Below are 27,158 nucleotides of genomic sequence, written 5' to 3' on the forward strand. Positions count from 1 at the left end.
GCACACGCGATAGACTTCTGCAACGTCTGTTCTTTGAGTCAAAAGTTAAAAGAGGTTCACTTCAGTATATACACCAATCCAGAGCCCAGCAAAGTGGGATAATTAATGTCATCTTTAAACCTCAGAGATTCTGGTTCCGAAGTCTAGGACACATTCTAAGAGTGAACACAAATTACAGGTGTATTATTTTCACCCTTAGAATGTGTCCCAGACATGTCACGTGATTCATATTCACCCTGATTATCAAGGATTAAAAGTGTTAATCAAGTGCTGATGACAAGAAAAGTGATGTTGAACAAACTAAGTCATTGTTTCGTTTTATCTATTTTTTCTCTATCACATTTTTCATTATGTGGGTGGGGTAGAGGCTCCAAAAAAAACAAAACTACCACAGTTTGAAAGAATGTGTTAGCGCTTATTTAACAAAATGCGGGCTTGTGGACACGATAACACTACAGATGTGGTGACACATAACAACTAAACTTGGTATAAAGTTAGCATTTGTATGTCTTGGACAAGTTCGTAAGCAAGTCTCAATCAGTAAATGTTTCAAGAAGGCGACTATTCCAATTTGTGCAAAGTACTTATTTCAACTATTGAAATAACCATTAACCCGACATAGAGCCAAAACATTTTTTTTTTTTATTATTATGCAATTTTTAATAACTTTTATTCTTGTACAATTGATACATATCTTCAAAGTTAGGAAAAGGAATGGCCGTATGTTATAGAAGAGCATTATAGAGCGAAACGGAAGTGTGTTAGAACTATTGAAATAACCATTAACCCGACATAGAGCCAAAACATTTTTTTTTTTATTATTATGCAATTTTTAATAACTTTTATTCTTGTACAATTGATACATATCTTCAAAGTTAGGAAAAGGAATGGCCGTATGTTATAGAAGAGCATTATAGAGCGAAACGGAAGTGTGTTAGAACTATTGAAATAACCATTAACCCGACATAGAGCCAAAACATTTTTTTTTTTTTTATTATTATGCAATTTTTAATAACTTTTTATTCTTGTACAATTGATACATATCTTCAAAGTTAGGAAAAGGAATGGCCGTATGTTATAGAAGAGCATTATAGAGCGAAACGGAAGTGTGTTAGAACTATCACCTAATTTACAAAAATGTCCAATTTTAAATACTCGTATGTTTGATATATCGTAATATTTCAAGATAGGTAGTGGTAATAAAAATTTTGAGAAATATAAAATAACATGGCGGATATACAGGCGTATTCATAGATTACGATAACATATCATTCATTATTACAAGTGAATAATGTGTTTAGAAATATAGTTTCTATCTGTTGCAACCAAACCTAGTCCACTTACTAAGAAACGTACTTATATGTTTGTAACTGTCGATATCTAATAAGGTATCAAGATGATTAATTTTCGAGTAACTTATATTAACATGCCAACTGGTAAAGAGTCGTTATACCATACAATACAATTGTATATACGTTATTCTATGGTTATACCACCAGTGTTGTAAACATTCATAACAAACAATCCCTCTTCCGTTTGACAATACAAGATGTCAACCTAACGTCCATCTTTTTCCATTTGTGTTGGAAGAAATATTACTGTTTCGTCGCCCTGCTTTAGGATATTTGTTTTGTTCTTATTACCTCGAATTACTTTTTAGAATGATTTTATATGAACTAAAGATTTTATTTTAAAATAGCGAATTATGGTTATATTAACATTAAAACACTGAGTACTATGAATTATGCGTAAAAGCATATTGATTGTCAGCTATATTCTACCATGCCAACGACCAAAGGAAATGGTTAAAAGCCGTCTGAAATGGTGACCATCTTGTTTGATAAGATCATGCAAACTTAAACACCTTCTTGTAGTCGCAGAGTTATAGGAGACGTCTCTTTTTAAAGATATATCTAATGTACATACAACCCTCTTTACTTTTTTGGATACATCTTTATTGGTTATTTAAGTTAGCAAATTCAAACTGTTTTATACATTATCGATTAAATACACAAAAGCTGTATGATTTAAAAGTAAACGTAAAACACGTTTGTATGTGTATTAACATCCTTATTTCACAATTTTATGAGATGTCTTTAATAAGAGACACATCTCGTAATCCAAAAATATAGTGTACAGTTTTGTAAAGTTTAACGTTATTCTTAGGTAAAAAGCCCAAGTTCACATGCCCAATTATTACAGAAATTGTTATCGAGATCGGCACAGTTTGTTTTAAAACCACACAAGACATGGGGTTGTCAGTATAAATGCAGATACCAACAAAGAATGTGGGGAGGTTATTAAATGATTTCGGGTAATTAATGAACACTCGATTAAGATCAAATATTTCAGTAGTGGTGTTGGCTAATCGAACTCGAAATTACTCAAATATTATATGTAAGTTAACTCGTGAACATTGCCGCAACTCACGCTTTTTGTTTTAAGGAAACATTTTGTGTAGATTTGGTAGAAATTCGTTCACTCCAGAAAATGTGATAAAACTGTTATTGAGCGTTATTTTTTTTCTTTTCGATATAGTAATCTAGAAATCTGTAATAAAAGCACACTGCCCCGACGATCGCCCAGGAAAGATGTGCACACAGAGCCCGTTACCGTGTAGCGCTGCTCGACGCGGTCGGGTACAAATAATGTCTGATTCACCCGCTCACGCATTCGCCACTTTTTGGTTTCATTAAAAACGTTAACACCGAATTCCGATGGGTATAGCGCGGTTGCGCTGGACGAGGCTTTCTCAGAAAAGAGTCGTTTTTGTCGACTGCTACTGTCCAGAAAAACCCTGTAGACAGCTCGAGATAGCTGTGCCAGTTTTTCTCGGCAGCACATTTCTTTCCTCAGTCCGCAAATGGCCCCCTTCCCGCCCGCTTCCTCGCGTCACGCCGCACTCTGCTGGCTGAATATCATCTCCACAACATTTTTATAACGATTACCCGCCACTGCATTATTCAGCCAATACAATTTTGATATAGGCCGATATTTTACAGCTGTTGGTGTCATCAATGTGAGCGTTACCTCTGGTGTTGGTCTAAAATAAATGGAAAAGCACTATAAATCGTTACGGCTACGGCAACGATCAATTTGTTAAAAAAAACGTAATGGCTGAAGACAGCGATTAGTGACGTCAGGTTTTTTACCTCGATTATAAAAAGCTCGAGTTACATTGCTCCAAGCTCGATTCAATACATATATTACGTACATGTCGCCGCGTAAAAAACACGTTAGTGAGTTGTTGGCAGAAAAGAGAGACTTCGTATTGGTCAACAGAAACGCCATTGTAAGGTTTATTAAGATCATCTTTATTCATTTAATGGCACTGGACGCCCTTCGTCTATATACGGTACAAAGAGTACTTCATGTGCAAGGATTGAGAGGTATTTATTTATTTTGTTTGTTTCGCGTTTGTGATCTGTCTTGTTTATCTCGTGGTTTGCTCTAACCAGGGTTGTTCGAACACACGACTAGTGCGGGAAATAGGACAGGGATACATATCATCTTCAAACGCATATTATCAAGACATTTGATAGTTTTTAAAATAGGACTTTTCGAACTAAATGGAAGTTTAGCAATTATGTGTGTTATTTTAGAATTGAATAATTAATGGACAAGAACGTAACCAGGAAAAAAATTTGAGGGTGGAGGTCCAGACAACTGAAATTTTCCCGTAGTGCACAGCGAGTAAAGTCCCATTTTCTTCCTTAAAATGTTCTTGACACGTTCAGCGTATCAACTCCAATTCAAATAACTCTCTCATTAAGTTCTAATGCACTAATAAAATACGTTGCCCAAAAATCATGTGCACAAATCCTATAGTTTATACTACATTGAATTGTTAGACTAATTGAAATTTCTTCCAATCATTCTGGGTCCCAGAAATGTGTGGCCATTGAGTGCAAAAGGTGGCTTCCCATCGACGCTCCTGTTGGATACCACAATCCTCTAGTCTTGTCCAGCAAGTCGGGTTTCACTGCCCAACTTTGGTCTCAGGGATGCTTGGAATTATGTCCCAGAAGGATTCCCTATTACGTTTCCTGTTATGCTACGATTAGAGCTATGAGAAAAGGCAAGCTCTTTGAAAATGTTAGTGTTTCACTACATTATATCTTGTTCATAAATTGCAATTCGAAAATGGGAGGAACAAAAATCAACGAAACTAGTTTTGAGTGTGCTCTTGACTATGAGTCAATCAACTTCACTCTATTTTAGGCTAGACCTTTGATGAAGAATACAGGCTACTAGTAATAGTAGCTATAGTTGCATAATGTTTTGCGTAATATACTTCCTAAAATAATTTGTTAGATGCAGATTTGGTGAGTTCCATTAATTTTATATTTTTAAAGACAGATTGGTATTAAGTATCAAATGTTAAACACACACAAATACAATATAACATATATTTTGTTGGTTTAATACGTTGTGTTAGGTATACGTTTTATAACCTATACGATGACAAATGTCTGAAATCCTAGTATCCTTTAACACAAAGGTTAGGACTAAGTATTTCTTGCCTATTGCCATTCACTCGATAAACAAATCCAAGGTTATAGACTTGGAACTCTTTACATTTATTAAATCATCTAGTTCTTGCAATCTAATGATTTAATGTAGTAATGAAAACTATACTTTTTATCTGCAGTCTGATGAGAGTTTATGTTATTTTTACTAAGTAAATAGTTACTATAAGTAATATTGTTGCTTATTGGCCAAGGGTATATGTTTTTATATTATAACTAAAAATTATTACTATAAAGAGTCAATAAAATCTATACAATAAATTTTTGTCTTTGGTTATTAGCCCAATTTGAATAACACAATGAAAATATAATTCAATTATGGCTATAGAATATTATTAAAGAAAATAGCTATGTATTTTATTTTACTCTCCGAAATAATAAAATGCAGTCATTATGTTTGCCGTTTATACAAAATTATCGTCATTAGGGTTGATGCAGTCTTGAATAGATATTTTATTTAAACACTTCTGGTAATCCATACGTTTTGTAATTTATGTGTAACCTTGGCTTTTGACAGCCATGTTCCAGACTCCATTGCTGCCAGGAGGGTTCTCCTCCCGAGTGGTCCCCCCAGGGCCCTCCTGTGTGCCGCCCCTGAGTAGTCCTGGTCCTCCACCTCTCAGACATGACACTGTCCCCACCACCACACTGTGTGCCCAGTCTCCATCCCCCAACACCACTCAGGTAATTTTCTACTTATTGTCGATGATTTTATATGTTTAATATGTAATTTGTGTCCTGATGTATAGCTGTAAGATTGACCTATTGTATGATGTGAAGCTTTAAAAAGGAGTTATGAAATTTTAAGTACAATCTTCCTTTTTCTAATTTGAATGATTACATGCAACTGGTTACAGATGTGAGAGAAGTTGAAAAATTCTCTATTAGCTGTTGTACTCATGTTGCATGTAACCTGCTGAATATTAAGAACAGTTTGAGTTTGGCAGAAACAAATATCTTGTCATATACTCATATTCAAACTAATTTTGCAAAATGGATACCTTTGATCCAGTGGACTTTGCCCATACCTTTGGAATAAAGTCGATTAGAGTTATCTTTCACCCCAGAAAAAACACATGATTGTTATAATTATAAAACTAATTGGAACATTGGGATTACCATACTGTCAATGAGAAAAATATAAATACAGAATCAATGAAGACAGTATAACATAAATAGTGTATACTGCATTAGTAAATTTAAAGGTAAGAGATGCCACTGTGAAAACAATGGAAATACTAAGACTGCTGTGCAATCATATGTAGATAGTTGTTCATAGTGTGCTACCTCCATATGTATGGTTACTTTGTTAGATTCATTAGTGTATGTTATATGGCCATGTATTATTTTACTATCAAAGAATATGTTGTCAAGTCAAAACAAAAATACATTTTGTTTAGTCTCCAAATTGTAAACATTACTTTGTATACTTTCACATTACTTTGGTTTCCCAAGTAAAACAGTTGGACAACAAGAATTCCAATTGTGTAATATGGATGGCAATGGATATAGGTCCACTGTCTCTTTTACCGACAAAATTAGGCTCAACGGCGTCTTTCTTCAGAGTTGAACAATCTAACCTATCAGATAAAGCTGCAGTCATCATGTTACATGTAGTATCTTTTTTGAATGAGGGTACTATAAAGTCCAACTCATGGATTTGAGTAAGAACTAACTGTTTTTCAAATTTAAAATATAAATTAATTTGAATAACATTTATGTGTAATTTTATAGTTACGGTAGCAATCAATTTAGATAGCATTATACTATCTGACTGATATTTTGAATGTAATGGAATATAAACTCTCCCCAAGTTCTATAAGAACTTTTGTCACCTTATTATCTGCTCATTAGAATTTATTGGAGTTCGTGCTCAGAGGAACATTATCAAAGTAGATATTCAACTATAAGTGATCAATGAAAGATTTTTAAACACCAAATAATTTTACTTCTTTGACTTACAAAAATATAAGTTTGTTTGAATGATTTTGAAACCCATTGTGTGTTGGTAGAGTCTAAGTGAGGTACCCACCAGTGCAGGGAGTCCTGGTAGAGGTCCCGCCTCTAGCACCAGTCCTGGCCCTAGTCCTGGGTCCCCACTGCAGCTGACCCCGGTACTAGTACCCTCGCAGATCTCCCGACTCGCTGAAGCTGCTCAAAATCTCATCCGCAGCCTACCTCATCTCGAACCTAAAGCAAACAACACCAAAAGGAAAGCTTGCAAGGATCTGGAGGTAGTTAACTGGCCTCACCATTATTCAACTTTTATATGTGCATGAATGTATATAGATATACATTACAGGTAATTGTTATTTGAAGTGCTTTATGTTCCTCAAACTGAAAAAATTGGTTTTCAAATGACATAAACAGTCCAGATATGAAATTTTTAAAATTAATTATACATTTTTCTATTTAAAAGTTGAACAGTGTAATTAAATACATAATTTACTCTTGCCTTAAAGACAAAGTATTTTTTTTTTAATATGTGTAATTAGATTTTATCTCTAAGTTTCAGTTCAATTATAGAAAAATATAAAACACTTTTTTCAAACTAAAATTATTTTATTGTTTCTATTAGTAGTATATTTATTACTAATAATACTGCTATTTTAGCCTTATCATCCAAGCATTAATCATGTTTTTCTTTTAAACTTTTCCACTTATTTATATGATAGCTGAAGTTATGACTAATGTCTTGTATCTCAATTGTTTGACATTTTATAGGTGTCTTATTTTATTTGCATCAGACACTTTTTATGATTTTACAATTATTTATAATAACTCTTTATTCAACAAAGTTTTTTTGGGTAAACTTGTGTGAGAAATAAATTTTAAATCACCCAAGTAACCAAGATACCATTTAAAATCACAGTATGGCCAAAAATTAAGACTCAAAGACAGTAATAAACAATAATTATTAGCATGTAAATATTGATACAGTACCAATTTTTTTACTGTAAAAAATTACTCTTTCTGCTGTTTTTCCTTTCAATATCCCAAAATTGAGATTTTTTCTATATGAAGGATAATGTGTATAGAAAAATGGAATTAAGGACAGTGGAATATTTACTCTCCCATAAACTTCCATTTTAGTTGACTGTTGTAAACATTTGCTGCAGACTGTCTTATCCATGGCTGAAGATGACCCATTGAGGATGGACCAGATCAGAAAGTATGCTGCTATTTACGGACGCTTCGACTGTAAAAGGAAACCCGAAAAACCTCTTACACTCCACGAGGTAAACACTCACAACCTAGTAACTTAAATGGTGTAGAGCACTTTACAATTTTGTAAACACTATATTTTTGTCACATTGAGTGATATATGTATTTAGAAAATATTTCCATTTTTTATCATTTCAAGTTGTTATATAATTTCATTGTTCTGTGATTTCTCTTGTACTATTGTTATTTTTTGATAAAATTGTACTCAACGCAAGCAAGCAAAAGAGATTGTTATTATGTACTCTTTCTAAAAATAATGTCTTTCCCTCTTTTTATTCATTTTCCCTCTATCCTCATTTAAGTTGTTGGCAATATAAAATTATTAAACTGATGCAGAGGCTGCATTAGGTCAGATTCATCCTTATTTTACCACAAGGGGATGTCAGATTAATTGAAATTAGATAACTATTATGGGTACTAGTACTAATCATGTCATTTCTTCCCTCTGTTATTCCTTGTTTGTATTACTGGCAATTTAAAAATTATTATTTAGTAATAAAAAAGAGAATTACAGAAAACAAACATTAAACTTCTTCTCAGCCTTGATTTCATATATTGAAAATGAGTAAACAAATTAAGGAATTTACTATAAGGTCTCAGCCTTAACTACTCTTAGAGCTGTGTAGATCCTTCTCTTGTGATAAATTATCAAAACTCTGGTTATCATTACCCCAATGTTGCAGGTGTCAGTAAATGAAGCAGCTGCCCAGATCTGCCGCCTAGTGCCCGCATTGCTGACACGCAGAGATGAGTTGTTCCCCCTTGCACGCCAAGTTGTCAGAGACTCTGGCTATCATTATTCCAAGGGCCATTCTAAGTGAGTAAGCTCATTTATTTTCATTTCTGATAGGTACTGTAGTTTTTTTTTTTTTTTTTTTTTTTTTTTTTTTTAAACAGAGTATACGATAGCATAACAGTGTTTAAATTGAGTATCTCAAAACTGTATCAGTAAAAGGACTTCAAGAAAACTGTTTAGCACGTATATTGTTTGTCTAATGCTTATTGCCTTTAGCTCACTAACCTCAGATGACAAATTTCTATTTATCACTTATAATACAAATTGATACTGACTGATATTATATATCAATGAAGTCAGAGAGGAATTATTACCTACTGGAAGAGGAGCATATTATTACTCATTAAGCTCTTGTTTTCATATAAACTGTTATTTAAATATCTGCAATTCTGCTACTTGTCATCTTACTTTTAGGGTAAACTCCACTACAAAGATTGTTTGAACCCTAATTCTCTGAAAGGTTTAACATTAGTTTAAAATGCCTGTTCCCATTTACTTTCATTCAGAAGATTTGATAAATCAGTGTTACAATGCTACAAGTTTGTTACATTATTGTTCCTCTATTCCAGATCTTACTCAGTCAGTCATGGGGCTCGGTCTCTGTACACAAATGGTGACCATGGGGCAAAAAGACCGAGGCTTGACTTGTCACAGTCACTTTCAGATCTTGGTGACGATTCCATTAGGCACCGAAGACAGGTATAATCATGCAGAGCTAATAAAAACTGTTATAACGTTTTTAGATATAAGATAAATTAAATGTTTTATAAAATGCTAACCTAACGTCTTGTCATGAAGATAATGTGATTGATTTCTTTGAGTACTCATACCAGATGTGATTTTTTCTTACTGGATTCTACATTAAGTATTTAATTGTTTGTTGAAAAAGTTTGATTTTCGACTTTTTTTAATTATTAGAGATGAAAACATTACTGGATAAGAGCTTTTCCCTGATATTCTTATACATTTTGTAACTGTATAAACACACTAATGTATTGAAATCTGTTAGAAGAATGAGACATGTGCTAGAATAAAAGTTATCAAATGATGTATAGAAGTCTACTGATCTTAAAACTTATATTGTAGCTTATATAAAAACTCAGATATTTTTAAAGTTTAAATGAAATTGGGATGGTTTTTGTGAACTTGGATTCTGTTTCCAGGAGAGGTTGGAGCAGATAGCAGAGGAGTTACGAGGTATGAGTGAGCGGACCGAGGAGTTGTTGGGGATGTCAGTGCGAGAGCCGGGAGATCTCCCAGCCATCCACTTCCAGCTGGAGGCCCTCCAGGCCAGGCAGGCCCAGCTTCTGCTGGAACAGGGCGAGCTTGTAAAACAGAACCAGCAGGCTCACCCTTCTCTGTTAGTCTCTTCTAGTTATTATAAACATAAATGAATAAACTATTATAGATAGTTATATTTAAACAACCAATAAACTGGCATAATTACTTTATGTATATAAAACCAGTTATTTGAGCAGTTACTAATAGATGTAATGCATACATTGATGAGATATCTGACTATCAAATTCAGTATGCTGACTATTTACATTTTCTAATATAAAACTAACTTGCTCTGCTTTCTAATGGATGTCCATGAAATTTTAAAAAACCGTCATGATTTTGCAACTATCCTGTAATACTGCTTGTAATAATGTTAACTTTGACAAAAACAACCGTACTTGAATGCACTTTTGTATTGATGTTGGGCCTTAATATAAGCCACTGTTATTAGATTTGTGTTATTAATTTCAATAAATTTAAAATTAATAATTTGTAATAACATATGTAATTACATTTCAAACAAGTAAGCTCTTATATTATCACTGTATATCAGTGGTTGACATGGTCCGATTACATAAATACTGGACTGCAGTATGTTTATTTTATAGCAAAATTCAATAGTTTTTCCACAGCAAATGTAAATATTTTATAATTAATGTGACTTATACAGTGGATAAAATTAAGCTTTAATTACAGTGGCTTAGTTATGAATTCTCATAAATTCTTCTTTTGAAAATTGTAATTGTTCAATCCAAACATAAAGAAATACACATGCCTTCATTGGTTTAATGTATAATAAATGGCATATCAAAATCTATGTTTGTTTAAAAAAATAATCCAAATCCTAAACATTATTCTTTTTTCCGTTTTTATGAGGTTCTATGATATTCTTAGTTGTTTGCTTGTTTCCTATACTTTTATTTACTCACAAAAACATAATTTTCTTGTGATGCTAGAAATAAAACTTCTTTAATCACGCATTCATTCCTATACAAAAATACATTTAGAACATGATTCATTTATATGGTTTGAAAAATGTTTATATTTTAAAAAGTTTTTTCTTATTATCTTACATCTTAATTTCTTCTGCCCCACACACACAATTTTCTCACAAACTTCACCATTCAATGTCTTCCTAAAATCAACACATTTACAATATACATTACAATTTTATAAAATTTACACAACAAATATAATTAGATCGGTAGCAGTTCAATTCACCTGCTAATTACTAATTACTTAATTACTATGTACCACAATGCGATTCAAGTGTTAAAACACTCAATAAAATAAATTCTTTCTTAGTTCCTAAGTTTGAGCAGTTGGTAAAACTAGTCCAACAAAACAAAATTTAGAAGATGGTTAAGATAAGACATGAAAATAACAAATGAGACAAGAAAAACACTTATGATAGTGTAAAATCTCATCCCAAAAATAAGGAAATATCCTGCAATTATTATAAACCCAGTCCTATAAGGGTCGGCATATGTTTTAAGTGATTATAAAAGATTTGTTTTAACACAGTCAAGTGATATTACTTTTTGAATCTGAATTTACAATTTTTTCTCAGGAACCGAAATTAAATTTACATCCTCTCTTAGTAAAATATTAACTCACTGGATAAACAAAATTCAATGTTTAGGTATTATTTAATCGAGTGAGGTGACCCAAAACTATAGGAACAGCTGTGACTGTGACAGTGAGAAGTGCATCCAACTTGTAATCCCAGTTCGACCTACACCCCCCCCCCCACCCCCCCCCCCCCCCACCCCCCCCCCCCCCCACCCCCCCCCCCCCCCACCCCCCCCCCCCCCCACCCCCCCCCCCCCCCACCCCCCCCATGCATAATTCGTATACTACTCATTTTTCTGCGATGGACTTGAAATATAAATCCTAATACATAAAGCCTTTATTAGGGAGTATTGGTTTGTTGTGTATTTGCAATGTGGGGAGCATGTTAGGCCATGTTTACCTACCACTGTATAGTTTTATACAATAATTATTTACATTTACTTGCAAAACACAGTTTTTCACAAATATGCAATGACCTTAGAAAACTGGATGCCAATTAAGTTTTTGTAACAAACCCTATAAAAACTATATATTTTTCTGAAATTAGATATTTTTTCTATCTTTTCGCTATTTAGGAATTATCAGTTTCCAACTTTATATTAGTTTGCTGTGCATGGTCCTCCTATGATTACATAAATTAAATTTTTTTATTTCAAGTTTCATCTAATGTGAATAATATGTACATCAGTTAACCCATTCACCTACTTCGACGAAGCCATTCAGCCGCGGGCCCTGCCATACTTCGACGGAGCGCTTCCGCGGCAGTAATAGTTCACTTTAAACTCGACAGATAGCTGCACTAATCAAACTATGTTTCGTTTCTATGGTTACTTGTTTTTTTAGAACAATATTTTTTTCATTAGTTGGCTAAACTGACGTAAGCAAAGAATAACAGATGAATTTACTCCATATGATACCTGTTGTTGTTAGTGTCCGTAAACATGGCTGGTAATAGGTTATGTGACAGTGAAATAGATCGTTTTATGAACGATTATAATAATTGTAGTGAAGAATTCAGTACCGGTAGTGATCAATCAGATGTGGAATGGGATCGTGTGACACGGGAACAGTTTGAAAACTCCGATATTTTCGATTCAGAAGAGGAATTACCAACTCCTGACATTGGACCGGCAACTGACGACGTAGGCCTAGTCAATGCAGATCAATTCTTGAAGGATGTTGATCCAGAAAATCAAGGTAGGCCTATAAATGACATCCAAATTTTGGAAGATCAAGTACAGTTGCAGTTGCAGACAGAAAATCAGGTCAGGCCTACAGTTGATAACGATAATATTCAAAACATTATTGATTTAGATGCATCAGGAGAGCTAGGGGAACTAGGCAACCAATATATTTGGATTGATTAACAAAATCTACCCCATAATTTTATTTTTCAAGGTCTAGGAACTAGATGGTCTTTTTACAATTTTTCCAATAATGATTTATTTGATAAGTTGGCTACTGAAACTAACACATATGCTCAAAAATGTTTCTCTGATCCTAAAAGGAGGAAACTAAAGGATGACTCTAACTGGGTTGAAGTTACACGAGATGAAATAAAGTCATTCTTAGCTCTTACTATTCTTATGAGTCTAGTAAGAAAACCCACACTTCAATCTTACAGGACAAAACGAAAGATAATGGAAACTAAGATTTTTACAGAGGTTATGTCCCTAAAAACGATTTCAAGCCATCATGAGATTTTTGCACTTTAGCAATGATGGCAACACAGATGTTTCTGACAAGCTAAAAAAGATCAGGCCAATAATTACTTATTATGAAAATAAGTTTATGAATAATTATACCCCAGATCAAAACATGTCAGTTGATGAGAGCCTTATGAAATTTCGGGGTAGGCTATCATATGTTCAGTACAACAGATGCAAGCGAGCCCGATTTGGAATAAAAAGTTTTTAAACTATGTGAATCCAAATCAGGTTATTGTTCTGCTTTTGAAATTTACACTGGAAAAACCAATACTCTAAGGGGTGTGTTAGTAAGTGAAGAAATCGTTCTAAGATTATTGGACCCTTTTTTGGGGTATACCTTGCATGTTGACAACTGGTATTCCTCGCCATTATTATACTCTAAATTGTTAGAGAGGTTGACTTACGCTGTAGGAACAGTCAAGATGAACAGAAAGCACATGCCTACACACCTTACTAATTCTCAGTTAGCAAAAGGAGAAGCACTTCGTTGTAGTGCCAATGGAATATTGGCTGTGAGATGGATGGATCGCAAGGCTGTCAATGTCATCAGTACAAAGCACTGTGACATTGATTTTCAGCCAACCGGGAAACGTTCCAGACCTTCCAAAACAGCTCCTGGCTTTGAGATTTGTAAACCTCAGGCAATAATAGATTACAACAATGGAATGCTTGCTGTAGACCGACAGGACCAAGTCCTAGCTTATAACCCAATCATGAGGCGTTATTGTAAGGGTTACAAGAAAATATTTTTCTATTTATTTGAAATGGCAATATTCAATTCTTTTGTAGTATTTATAAATCTAAATGAAAAAAATCAAGTCAAAGCCATGCAGTTCTCAGATTTCAAAGCGAATCTTGCAGAACAAATGCTAGAAACAGTAGTACTACCTAACAAAATTGGAAAAGGCCGACCTTCACTTTCTAATCCTATGCGTCTCCAGGGAAGGCACTTCCCTATGACAATTCCTGCTACAGAAAAAAAGGAATTTCCAAGCAAACGATGTGTAGTGTGTCAAAAAACATGGCTTGAGAAAATAGGTCAGAGTGCAATGCAAACAATGTTCAGTGCCGCTTCACATGGACGTATGCTTTGAAGCATATCACACTGTTGTGAACTACTAAGGTGTTGTGAGAATTCTATATAATGTGTATGTGTGTGTGTGTGTGTGTATGTGTAAATATGGTATATAATATAAAAACGATATAATTGTGTGTAAATATACAAAACTCTTTTGGTGTGTGACTTCTAAGGGACAAATAAGGTAGGCTACACAATAATAATTTCTAATTTTAGGAATGATATGTTGGTGGTGGCCAACATTATTAATTATTTGTTTTATTTGTAAAAAACTTTATTGTTTCTAAATAAATTTATGTTATTACTGGTATATTTATAGGTAATATCTCGTAATACCTTCATTTTTTTGTTTTTATTGTTTTTTTTTTTATGCAGAGAGTTTTAAATGGTAGGTAAGCTCAAGAAAAACACTGCAACAAAATCTTTTTTGAAAACAATGATTTACTAGAAAGTTACACCTAAATATCTGCACACCTAAATAATAGGCAAAAATAATGGAATTCCTTGACCCTACTGTGTGCTCAAATATTAGTAGGTGGATGGGTTAATTATATTTATTAGTATGTTTTATTATTCTATTATTCTACAAATATTACTCAATAAAACAACATATAGCATCATTACAAAAACACAGTATTTAAAGTGTAGAGACAATTTACAATAAATGCTTGTAAACCGGCCAAAAATAGCCACTACAGGATTTTTAGCTGCAAACTCCAGGATTAAATAAAACTCAAAAACAAAATTGCAAGGCTTTTAAAAAATCAGTTTTTTATGACCGTGCCAGATTTTTAACCACTATATTGCGTTGAGTCGATATCTCATTATTACTCCCTGAATGCTGGGGTTACCTGTAAACTTACCTGGGGGTTGTCCTCTGCTCTGAGACAGGTTATGTGTTGAATGGCGAGGGTGAATAGTGTGTGATGGCAGGATTGCCTGGTTGAATGGTACCTGAACAAAAAGCTCTTCTTTAAGATTGATATTATTGCAAAATAGATAAATATAAGTACAATTTTCTATTACATACTTACCAAACTACAAATACTGTTTGAAAACAAGATTGAGTTCAGCCTTTATCTTTACTAAATTCAAACAAGATAGGAGTACACAAGACCAAGGGTCACCTAACAAGCTTCACTGAAGTTTCGTGGACAATTTTAAAAAGTAGCTCATTTCATTGTCAAGATATTTTGTAAATAGGAAGGGAGACAGACAAATAAATAGAAGATAAATTTTGCCAGCTCCAAGAGACAAGCTTCACTGGCACTCTGAAGGAATTGGTGGAAGGACATGTACCAATTTCAAATTTGATCTTACCTATGTATAATTTAAATTACAGGCTAAATTTCAAATATATAACTTAATTCTGTATGAGGATATCCTGCAAACAGACAATGTACAGTCATATAAACAGAGAGAAGAATAATTTTGCCAGTTCCTTAAATGATAGTATGAAATTTAAAGTATATAGCTCAATTTATTCTCAAGACATCCTGCCGAAGACAAAGACAGTAGAAGAATTTTGCCAGTCTCTGAGTGATAGGTTTCGCTCATGCTCTGTCAATTAACTTATAAGTTATACTGATAGATAATTTTCAATGTCAATCTTCAAAGAATGTTGGAGTATATTGGATAAAACATTTTTGTTACAATTTATCATTTTTTTAATAAATTTAAAATATTGTATATTTTTTTATATTGATTATGCTTTGGTATAGTTTGGTAGATGACAGGAGTAATCTGAAGGTTGAAGTGTTCACAAACTATATATGAATAAACATCTATAATTTTGGCTATCGAGTACATTGAATAAAAATATTGCTTGGAAAAGGGTTTTAAATATAGTGTTTAGATACTATTTAAATAGTAAAATAATACCCATCTTTACTGAAGATAAAATAACATATTTCTCTTAAGGTCTATTTAGGTGATAAATCAGAGACTCTTCTTCTGTCTTCCTGGTATCCTTTATTTTAAAATGGAATTGAATTTGTAAAGCGTTTCCACGAAATTTGGAATGACTGTACTTTATAAGTTATGAATGTTAATTATTTTGTTATACAGTTTTATAAAATGTTATAACTGTAAATTATGCAAATCAAACAGAAATAGGGTCCAAAGTTAGTAAGTATATTTCTTACTCAAAACAATGTTTAGTACAAGTATTGCCTAATAAATAGAATAAGGCAAAATTGGACCTTCCTTCATTTTCTGCATTGTATCCTTGATGAAAGTGGTATGGTTATAGTACAAAAGAAATTTGTATTACTTCCACAATATAAATTTAATATTAAAAGCGCTTTCCCCGGTTAAGGCATCTTCAGTTAATGTACAATTTGTTTGCTATTGACAATGATATGGTCAAAGAAACATGCAAAACATTAACTATTTGTCTTGTTCATTGTGAAAACAGATGAAAAACCAAGTCTGGCAGTTCAATAAAAAGATACTGGAACTGTGAAAATAGGCCACTAAATTTTGAAAACATACCTCCATTAAAAAGGTCAAGAATATTTATCTATTCAAATAAGTTTAATCTAAGATTTCTCAATTTTTTATAACACAAGGATGAATTAAGAATAATTAAACAGTAACAGAAAGTGTTACATCACTTTGCGTATTTTGTCTTACTGCCGCAACAGGGTACGGTAGCACCACTAATATTTGAGTTATTAAAACTGAGAAAGGGTTGATGATAACAAAGATAAAGGTTTACATTTACAACAACTGACTACTTCATTGTCAAGTCTTCTTCCATTGTCGGTACAGCTCACAACTGTTAAAAAAAACACACACACACACACACACACACACACACAGCTCACAGCTGTTAACTGTTTAAGTTGAACATTTGGGAGAAATTCTGAATTTCTAGGGAATTTAATTCAGTGTAAGAATTGATTGTGTTTCACTATGTGATACCTTTCGTTCAAGGGACTAAACAGGTAAAACATATTTCACTCTATAAATAATTTATCTCATTTCGAGTTTAAACCCTTTTAGTGCCAGACAAAAAAATCAAAAGTTGGTCTGAGAAATGCCAGTGATTTTTCACATAATACTACTGAAGGATGTCAGGCCTATATTTCAGCCGTTTTGCAGTGTTTTATTAAAAAAATTGTAAAAATTACAAATATTGAGATATTTTTCCTAATTTTTTCATTGTTTTGGAGTAAAATAAATTCCCTTATAAAAAACTATAAAGCAAATTATATTTCTAAATGTAATTAACTTAAAAAATTTTAAAAAATTAGACATTTTACTTACAGTTTTTATATTTTTACAGTTTCACATGCAAAATAGTACTTTAAAAAAATTATTTTACTATAACACATACTTATCACTTGAAAGAGAAATTAAAACTGAATACACACATAAAAAGTTTTGATTAATATTTCAAAAACCAAAAAAAATCATGTTAATTTTTTTAGAAAGTTACATTTTCACTTTTTTGTGTTATTTACACTATTTAGCTTCTTTATAAAACTTATAATATTTTTCCACTATGAAACCATTAAAAACTGTCTGAAACTACTTTCTACTTAAAAAATAATGTACACTTTGTAAAATACGAGGATCTTCCAGAAAGTAAAGAACGATTGCGCATCACGGGCGGCGCAGTTCCCCCACCACCGCGGTAGATAGCTTGTTCGTTAGCCACACCTTCTGCCTCAGTGTGAGCTGAGTAGCAGTACCGTGAGGTCACGTTTGCGTCTCCTGTGAAAGTTTAAAATGGCGGCCGTTAATTGAAAATCCCGCCAAGTGTGAACTGCGTAGTGTGATACGGTTTCTGAATGCACAGAATGTTCGACCTATTGAAATTTATAGGCAAATTAAGGCAGTTTACGGTGACAATGCGATGAACGAGTCATCAGTGAGAAAATGGTGCATTCAATTTAAGTAGGAAGGTCGAACTAATGTGCACGACGAGGAACGAAGTGGAAGGCCGTCACTCGTTACTGACGAGTTGGCAGCGAAAGTTGATGGAAAAATTCAACAAAACCGGTCGTTTCACTTTGAGTGGTCTAGTGGAATTTTTTCCACAAATTTCAAGGTCGCTTTTGCACGAAATAGTGACTGAACGTCTTGGTTATCAGAAAATGTGTGCTCGTTGGGTGCCTAAGATTCTTACTGATGTCCACAAGACTAAACGGATGGGAGCAGGCTCTTGAGTTTTTGACTCAGTATGACGAAGAAGGTGATGCGTTTCTTGACCGCATCTTAACGGGTGACGAAACTTGGGTTTCCTATCGAACCCCGGAAACAAAGCTCCAGTCAATGGAATGGCATCACTCGAATTCACCAACAAAAAACAGGAAAAGAAAAAACCAAATTTGAACACCAGGAAATTGATGGCAACAGTTTTTTGGGACCGAAAAGGCCTAATCCATGTGGAGTTCATGCCGAGAGGCGAAACAATCAACTCAGAGGCCTACATCGAGACCTTGCATCGGCTTCGCCGCGCTATTCAGAACAAACGACGCGGAATGCTGTCGTCGAAAGTGGTGCTGATCCACGACAATGCTCGGCCTCATTGCAGTGCACGAACCAAAGCAGAACTCAATTCTTTCAAATGGCAAATCTTTGGACACCCTCCGTATAGTCCAGATCTGGCTCCGAGTGACTATCACTTGTTTCCAAAGTTGAAAGTATTTTTAGGCGGAAAAAACTTTTTGGGTGACGAAGACCTCAAAGAAGGAGTAAAAACGTGGCTTCATTCCTTGGCGGCAGAACAGTATAACGTCGGTATAGAAAAACTGGTGCCACGCTACAACAAGTGCCTTGACAGTTCCGGCAATTTTGTAGAAAAATAGAGTAAGTTTATAAGTATTTATAAATAAATTTTCATGCTCTTATCTTTTGTTTTTATTGACTTATAACAAAACGTTCTTTACTTTCTGGAAGACCCTCGTATCAACAAAAAAATCTACACACTTTTGTACATAGGTATTATAGTTAGGCGGTAACACGAATATGGTGAGGCAAACATAAGGGATGCAATCCTTTTTTACAGCCAAGAACTGTATTCTCGCTAAGTGGAGATCGAGAGCGTTTCATTTTATTGAAGTTTACTTTTTATGTTAGTAAAACATTGTTAGTAAACTATTTATCAACAAACAAACACTGTGGAAGCAGCAACACAAACAACCAAACACAGAGGTTAGACGTGAACTATCAGCTGACACAACTTTGTCTGATGCAACAACCACGGCCATTTCTATCATGGCTAAACACCTGACTAACCTTACGATATTACTATTATTATTTTTTGTATGTAGATTGGTTCATTCTGATTGTTTGTATACCAACAAATTTATAACAAGTTAAAAAATGATTGCGGTATGACTTTTACTCCGAACGTCCGTATATACGGACGTTGGCACTAAAAGGGTTAATCCTTTTTAGAACTACAATATTTGAAGAAAAGCATCCTAATACCTTATCCCACTACAAAATTTGTTTTTCAACACACTTATTTGATAAAATTTATAAAGGAAAGGCTTTCAAAATTTGAAGAGAATCGGTTTATAAATCCAGTTTATAAAGTACCCACTTCATGTATAAAACACTCATTACATAATTAAAATGTTGAAAATCACTGAAAAGTGTCTCAGAGGCTGGGGTTAGTAGAAAGTTCACTCTCAAATTTCGGTGTTACGAGAAATAAGACCACAGTAACTAATTTTTCCTGAGGTAATTACACTAAAAATAACAGTAAAATATAATTAATGACTTAGATACCGGTTGGTAAGTGGTGATGTGGTAGTCATCAACATGGTGGGGGTGGTATGCTGGGGCTTCACTGTAGCGGAGTGGGTGGTGGTGGGGAGGCAACTCGGTAGGCACTGAAATGTACCCTGGACTGAGCTGCGGACCTGCCTACATCACAGACTGTCTTAGCTTGCTATGAACAGATACTGGCACTTTTAAGTGAAAACTCCATCAGAGGAAATTTATGTTATTAAATACTAAAATTTACAATAAAAAATATGTAAGGACCTTTATTTTTCTCTTATATAGATGGATCTTAGAATCACATGTATACATTAGACAATCTAAGATATTTAAAACACAATTTTAACGATGAAATATTAATTTTTTTACATAAAATAAATGCTTAAAACAAATTTAAAAAAGGATTTATGATTAATCATAGTTATAATATACAAGGGACATTTTTAGAGTAAGAATCTATTGCTCATTGGGTCTGCTCAAGCTTTTACTTGATGGTTCTCAAGGTTTAGATAGCCAAGTTCTACTCTTGGCCACCATTACATTTCACACATCTGCTGGTGTATGGTTTTATCAATATTCTTCTCGCCATAATTATCCCGCCCAATGTAAAATCTGCTCTGTTATTTGATCTTTAAATGTAGATAAAATTTTTGCTGCTGAGTTTCACTGACCTCAACTAGTTGAAGTTGATGGTGAAGTTGTGATGGAATGATATACAGGTATATATAAATTATGGAAATATGTGTAAATGGTGTAGGTTTTGAAATAAGACAGATTAATGTTCATGATGAAGAAATATGTGGGAAATCTACTTTCATGATCAGTCTATGTCTGTGCACTGTAGCAATTTTGTTTTATATATTTATTTTGTAAATTGGTGTTGTAGTTAATATATAAATGAAGACGACACCACGCTTATGAAGAGATTAGCCAAAAACAAGTATTTCACTGTTGATGAGCTTTATTTAAAGTTTCAAGATCAGTAGTTTATCAAATTTTTGCAAATTACTACAAACAATTAATATGAAATGGTGTGCAAAAAATGTTGACACAAAACATATCTTTGGCACATTCATTATCATTTTTCAAGCATTACAATTAGGATGATGAGTCTTGAGTCACTTTGTGACCTCCAGTAATGAAACATGGTTTGTGTACTACACTTCATAGACCAAATGTCAATCTAGTGAATGGCATCATTCAAACTTCCTGTAAAACCCACAAAGTTCAAGGAAGAAACTTTAACATGGAAAACTATGGCCACCAAATTCTGGGACCAGAAAGGTGTTCTAGATTTACTGTCAAGAGGAACAATGAATGCTGAGAGGTTTTGTGAAATCTTACTAAAGCTAGCTTAGATGGCCATTTAAAACAACTGGCAGGACTACTCTTTCTCTAGCAGTGTCATTCAGATTCACAATTATGCTCAGCCTCAAATTGAATCGAAAACCAAAATGCAACTGAACAACTATAAATGAAAACTATTATCATCCACCATACAGCCCTAACTTAACAACATCAGATTTTTATTTTTTTCTGAAACTTAAGGAAATTCTTGGCGGAAAGTGATAACATGTTGAAAGAAACTGTTACTAACTGATGTAACAGTCAGATAGTAGGCCTTTGATCAAGGGATCCAAAAGCTGTGCCACAACTTCACAAAGGTTTAGATATTTATGGTAACTATTTTAAAATGTACAGTTTACATATTTTAGTTTCTGATAAAATTTAAATTAAAAAAATAATGTTACTCTTACTCTGTTACAAAATGGTTCTTACTTAAAAAAATTAACCTTGTAAGCAAATGAGTTCAAATTCTGTATCAAGAAAATAAACTTATAATCTTACTTGAGGTTTATCCAAATTGAACTCTGAGCCTGTGTATTGGTTGATGTAAGTGTGGCTCATTGTGGGCAAAATTCCAGCCCCATACACAGGGTGAGTCATCCTCAGATTCTGTTCTGAACTCCCTAGCGACATGCTGGCAAACCTAGAACAATTCATATTACCACCAGTGGAAAACACATTTCATAAATCATTTTAAGCTTTTTTCTAACTAAATAGATTTTTTGCCAAAAAGTTGCACCCTCAATTCCAGAAGTGCTTCAAGGCTGCAATTTTTACTTACTGTTTTTTATGATCTTTTTTAATTACTTAACATCTATTCTATTCTCTGACGTCCAGCTTTATTCTGGTGTTATACAATCTATCTACTGACTGAAGGGGTGACAGACTGTTAAGGTGAAGGTCAGTCCGTAAAGTATCCAACCTACGTTCATATCTTCATCCTGGTGCTATTCTTTGTCATCGGGGGCACGACATTCTTCAAAGTAGTTCCTATTTTATTGAACCTCACGCTCCTAGCGGTGCTTCCACATCTTAAAGTAGTCCTCGAGCACTAATTTAAGATGGATTTTGGATTGGCCTTCAGTTCGGGCGTCACATTACTTTGAACCATCTCGATGTCGTCAAACCGCTTTTCTTTGAGCACCATTTTCAATTTTGGAAACATTAAAGTCGCATGGTTCTATTCAGGATTGTACAAAGACTGACAAAGCTGTGCAATCTTGTGTTTGGTCAAAAATTGCTGCACAAGATTCAATGAGTGTCCTGGCGCGTTGTCGTGGTGAAGAAGCTAGACACCGCTTGACCAGAAACACAATCATTTTCTTGTCATGACAGTTCTCCTTGAAGCCAGTTTCTACAGTTCTCCATGGTGAAGAATTTACAGGAAAAAGAGTATAATAGTTCCAGTAATGTACTAATTGCATGAGACTTATTAGTCTCTACTCTCAATTATGTGACCTAATAAATAAACGTACTGGGTTTCACAAAAGCTTTTAATAATTTATATTTAAAAAAAAAAAAAAAAACTTGGACAAAGTGTTTCATGTTGGGCTTCAGTACTGTTTTGGACACAATATTTCGATAGTTCAGCTGGTCAAGAGCCATTTGCCAGTAGAAGGGGTAGTGAGGTATAGGTGTGAATGAATTACTCATCAAAATATTATTTACTACATACTTTATTATTATTACTTTTAATAAATTGTCATCCTATTGTAACATCTATTTATTTATATTGTATAGTAAAATAACAACTGATATAAAACGTTCATTGAAACTTTTGAGTTACAATAATACAACATACAAAATTAAATTTTCATATTACCCAAAAGATTAACCTTCGAACTGGTAGCCATCCATAAAATTTGACACCATGTCTATTAAAACAAAGTATCAAATAAAAAATAAAGCTCAATTAAGAGAAATTTTGAGTTATCTGAAATGTTGGTTTATGTAGAAATGTTCATACCATTTAAAATTATAATGTTTAGGTATAAGTAAATGTATAATTAATACTATGTTAGAATAGTTAATATAAGATCTATTAGCCTGAGTTACTGCCTTTAACTTATTTCAAGTATATTATTTTTATTCCTGCTACTTCACACAGTGGATACTATATTAAAATACATTTTTTGGAGTATTTAATAAATTGATATTAAGTAAACTTGAAAAATGTTTCTAATAAAGGTCTTTTGACTGGTGTCAATGTCTATTTTCCTGTTTTTTTAATTCACTGATACAATAGGATAGAAGCAATAAGAAATAGTTAATACTTTACTCATTTTTACAATAAATTTATTTGAGAAAATAATTAAGCAATCCTCATCACTAATCATGGATTCAAAACCGAAATTGATTTGTGAAGTGTGAAGCAAGAAAATTGTTGTAATTAATTGTATTAATTTGTAACGCCATTTCAGGTCTTTGTGATTTTGAAATAAAGCTCTCTCTCTCTCTCTCTCTCTCTCTCTCTCTCTCTCTCTCTTCTCTCTCTCTCTCTCTCTCTCTCTCTCTCTCTCTCTCTCTCTCTCTCCTCCGCTCTCTCTCTCTCTCTCTCTCTCTCTCTCTCTCTCTCTCTCTCTCTGTCTCTCTCTCTCTCGTCTCTCTCTCTCGCTCCTCTCTCTCTCTCTCTCTCTCTCTCTCTCTCTCTCTCTCTCTCTCTCTCTCTCTCTCTCTCTCTCTCTCTCTCTCTCTCTCTCTCTCTCTCTCTCTCGCTCTCTCTCTCTGCTCTCTCTCTCTCTCTCTTCTCTCTCTCTCTCTCTCTCTCTCTCTCTCTCTCTCTCTTCTCTCTCTCTCTCTCTCTCTCTCTCTCTCTCTCTCTCTCTCTCTCTCTCTCCTCTCTCTCTCTCTCTCTCTCTCTCTCTCTCTCTCTCTCTCTCTCTCTCTCTCTCTCTCACTCTCTCTCTCTCTCTCTCTCTCTCTCTCTCCTCTCTCTCTCTCTCTCTCTCTCTCTCTCTCTCTCTCTCACTCCCTCTCTCTCTCTCTCTCTCTCTCTCTCTCTCTCCTCTCTCTCTCTCTCTCTCTCTCTCTCTCTCTCTCTCTCTCTCTCTCTCTCTCTCTCTCTCTCTCTCTCTCTCTCTCTCTCTCTCTCTCTCTCTCTCTCTCTCTATCTCTCTCTCTCTCTCTCTCTCTCTCTCTCTCTCTCTCTTCTCTCTCTCTCTCTCTCTCTCTCTCTCTCTCTCTCTCTATCTCTCTCCTCTCTCCTCTTCTCCTCTCTCTCTCTCTCTCTCTCTCTACTCTCTCTCTCTCCTCTCTCTCTCTCTCAAAAGTTCCACCTCTGATGTTACAAGACGAGACCCACCTTTGAGCCAAATCAGGGACAGAACTGCTCGGGGTGTACTTGCCCTCATGACCCAGCAGTGTAGTGTGAGATCCTGGGACTCTGCTATTGCTGAACTTCTGATTTGCAATGCTCGGTTGTGTGGACACTTGCTGAAACAATTATTCTTTGAGCACAAATTCATAGGTGTCTCTACAAACTTCGGATATTGTAGCCTATTCGTAATTTACAATTAAATCTATGTCACATAGTTTATTATCTCACGGTTTTAAATATAATTTATTCAAATTTTTTATGAACCTGATATAGGTTCAGATTCAACAAAATAATTAAACAAAATTTGGCCAATATTTACTTTAAACCATAGAATTCCAAGGATTTTCTGGTAGATGGTGGACACGATATTTATACCCCTTCATGCACTGTAAATCTGATTGCTCCCACCATTCCAATACCTTCAATTACTGCCTCAATGGGATTGTGTGTAGAATATGACTCTATTCTATATGTATTTTGCTGCAAAAACAGTGACTTCGTAGTCTCATAACCTCCTAGGTGAAGGTTGGGAGTGGCAATAGTTTTAAATATATATTGCCTCATCTCTTATATAAAGGTGAGCTTCTATGCTATTTATGTGGCTTATATGATGTCTATTGGCAATAAAATCACACTGACACGGTTTTGCCATAGGAATTTATATGGAACTAATACAACGCCACTTGGTGTACCATTTCTGGTACAATTTCAGTGTCAGTGTATTGCCGAATTCTTCAATGAGGTGTTTCCATAGATCAATCTTAGGGGAGAATAATTGTGGATTCCACCCATCCAAGAAGCGTTGCATGATAAAATTCATCTATGAGTGCTGCTCAAAAGCAATATGTAGCGACGATCAAGGGTAGTGGTGCTATGTGTTGGTGAATGTGTTCAACAAGAATAAACCAGCTCAAACCACGTTAATTAACATGCATTGTATGTCTACTATATTGTAAAAGGCTAATTAAATAGCTTATATTCTTCTTTGTAAGTATTTATTACTTTACTTACCAGTAGTCTCATAGACAAAGCATTGGGATTTATGTAAGTTGTACAAGCGCTTGGTTTTTAGGATGCTATTAACTGATTTCTCATGTATTATTTCCTTCAGAAGTTATTGTTACTTTTGGCATTAAAAAGTAGATTTTTTTTTAAGTCCTGTACATAATGGTTCTTCAACTTAATAAGTGAAGTTCTGCAAGCCTGCTAAAAAATAACTTGTTAATCATCTATAATATTAATCTACTGACCAGTGCTGGGGACTCAGGGCGTTGGTTCCTTCTAGTTGTCTTCTTAATTGGTTCTGTTGACCAAACATTTATAACTGGAACAAGTAATGTAAAATTTTAACACAAGATGAAAAGTTGCTAAACGCTACTGACTATACATGGTTGTAATTAATATAACATCAAAAAGCATATTTGTCTACACCTTAAATAAAAAATATTCAGATTGTTCAGGCTTAAAATATACAAAATAGACATAAATCATTCTGATTTCACTAGCTTTTATGATAAAATAATGATTTTGATCTCAATTTTGTTGTTAATAGAACAATGCCATGTAATGGAATTTATGAAATGTTGATCCTTAAAATTGTATACCTGTAAAAGTAGATTTTTCATTTTATTTTTATTTTGTAGATTTTGAGCTTCATAAATACCTGAAAATTTGTTAATTAACAAATCTTCAGATTGTAACATATATATTGAGAAATACCTGTGTAAACTTGGTAAAATAATACTAAACATTTTTCAGATTTATGTATTTGTTAGTAAATAAAGTACAAAACTAACTGTTACCATAAAAATACAAATCCTTTAAAGTTTGTTTTTGATAATGGAAGGATTGTGAATGAAACAGGATTTTTCCGGACATTTGGCATCGTTCAGTGATACAAAAAATTAGTAACAATACGTTTTGAGATCTACAATCTGATCTCCTCTTCAGGTAAATAACTAACCTAACACATAATTAATTACAAACTAGATTAAAATAAACAAATCATACCAGAGCGATGTAACACGTGCAAGTCAGGAATAACAACCACCATGTTGTGTGTCAACTTCACTAACTCTAAAACAAGCACTTAATAAAAAACTAAACACAACACTAATTATTAAAACTGAACTCCAGAATACAAGTCATAATAGGTCTACATTTGCCAACCAACCACCTACGACTATTGTAAAATAACGTAGTGTTACTGATTTTTTGTATCACTGAACGATAGCAAATATTCGGAAAAATCCTGTTTCCTTCACAAAATACAAATGTTGTTAGATAAAACATTTTAGTGTGTATTGTTATTTTGTAGCCTATATGTAGGCTCTAGGGGTTTCACCACAGGTGCAGTATAATAAGCGGCCAACACTCGAGTAATCGATACTATTGAATCATCTATTAGAACGATTTAAATGCTGCCACCTTGTTTACCTTGTTAATTAATTGTAACTGGCCGAAATTAGTATAAAGAAAGTTGTATTATTTTATATAATCTAAAATGCATATTTCTTTGACATATAAAACTATAACTTCACTATAATATAATCTTAAAAGTCTATAA

The 27,158-nt window shown here is 33.8% G+C and overlaps 2 protein-coding genes across 2 annotated transcripts; one reads left to right on the forward strand and one right to left on the reverse strand.

The window, feature by feature from the left end:
• The first annotated feature begins 5,048 nt into the window (after positions 1-5,048).
• Positions 5,049-9,959, forward strand: LOC124372800 (NGFI-A-binding protein homolog). Its single transcript, XM_046831211.1, has 6 exons — positions 5,049-5,213; positions 6,542-6,763; positions 7,649-7,768; positions 8,438-8,571; positions 9,120-9,249; positions 9,714-9,959. Exons 1-6 carry the CDS (start codon positions 5,049-5,051, stop codon positions 9,942-9,944), a joined length of 1,002 nt encoding a protein of 333 aa, XP_046687167.1. The 3' UTR covers positions 9,945-9,959.
• Positions 9,960-14,973: 5,014 nt separating this feature from the next.
• Positions 14,974-25,938, reverse strand: LOC124372808. The gene is made up of 5 exons (XM_046831218.1): positions 25,843-25,938; positions 24,578-24,708; positions 21,778-21,919; positions 19,936-20,073; positions 14,974-15,144 (listed from the first exon to the last, which is right to left on the reverse strand). Exons 3-5 carry the CDS (start codon positions 21,907-21,909, stop codon positions 14,989-14,991), a joined length of 426 nt encoding a protein of 141 aa, XP_046687174.1. The 5' UTR covers positions 21,910-21,919; positions 24,578-24,708; positions 25,843-25,938; the 3' UTR covers positions 14,974-14,988.
• Positions 25,939-27,158: the final 1,220 nt, after the last annotated feature.

This window comes from Homalodisca vitripennis, chromosome 1 (genome assembly GCF_021130785.1).
Source record: "Homalodisca vitripennis isolate AUS2020 chromosome 1, UT_GWSS_2.1, whole genome shotgun sequence".
NCBI lineage: Eukaryota > Metazoa > Arthropoda > Insecta > Hemiptera > Cicadellidae > Homalodisca > Homalodisca vitripennis.

Bases quoted from the DNA above. Each gene is read 5' to 3' on its own strand.
- LOC124372800 (XM_046831211.1), top strand. From the start codon at position 5,049: ATGTTCCAGACTCCATTGCTGCCAGGAGGGTTCTCCTCCCGAGTGGTC. The intron at 5,214-6,541 runs GTAATTTTCTAC...GTGTGTTGGTAG, and splicing joins CATCCCCCAACACCACTCAG to AGTCTAAGTGAGGTACCCAC. The intron at 8,572-9,119 runs GTGAGTAAGCTC...CCTCTATTCCAG, and splicing joins TATTCCAAGGGCCATTCTAA to ATCTTACTCAGTCAGTCATG.
- LOC124372808 (XM_046831218.1), bottom strand. From the start codon at position 21,909: ATGTCGCTAGGGAGTTCAGAACAGAATCTGAGGATGACTCACCCTGTG. The intron at 20,074-21,777 runs GTAAGATTATAA...TCTGTGATGTAG, and splicing joins TCAATTTGGATAAACCTCAA to GCAGGTCCGCAGCTCAGTCC. The intron at 15,145-19,935 runs GTATCTAAGTCA...CTTTTTGTTCAG, and splicing joins ACATCACCACTTACCAACCG to GTACCATTCAACCAGGCAAT.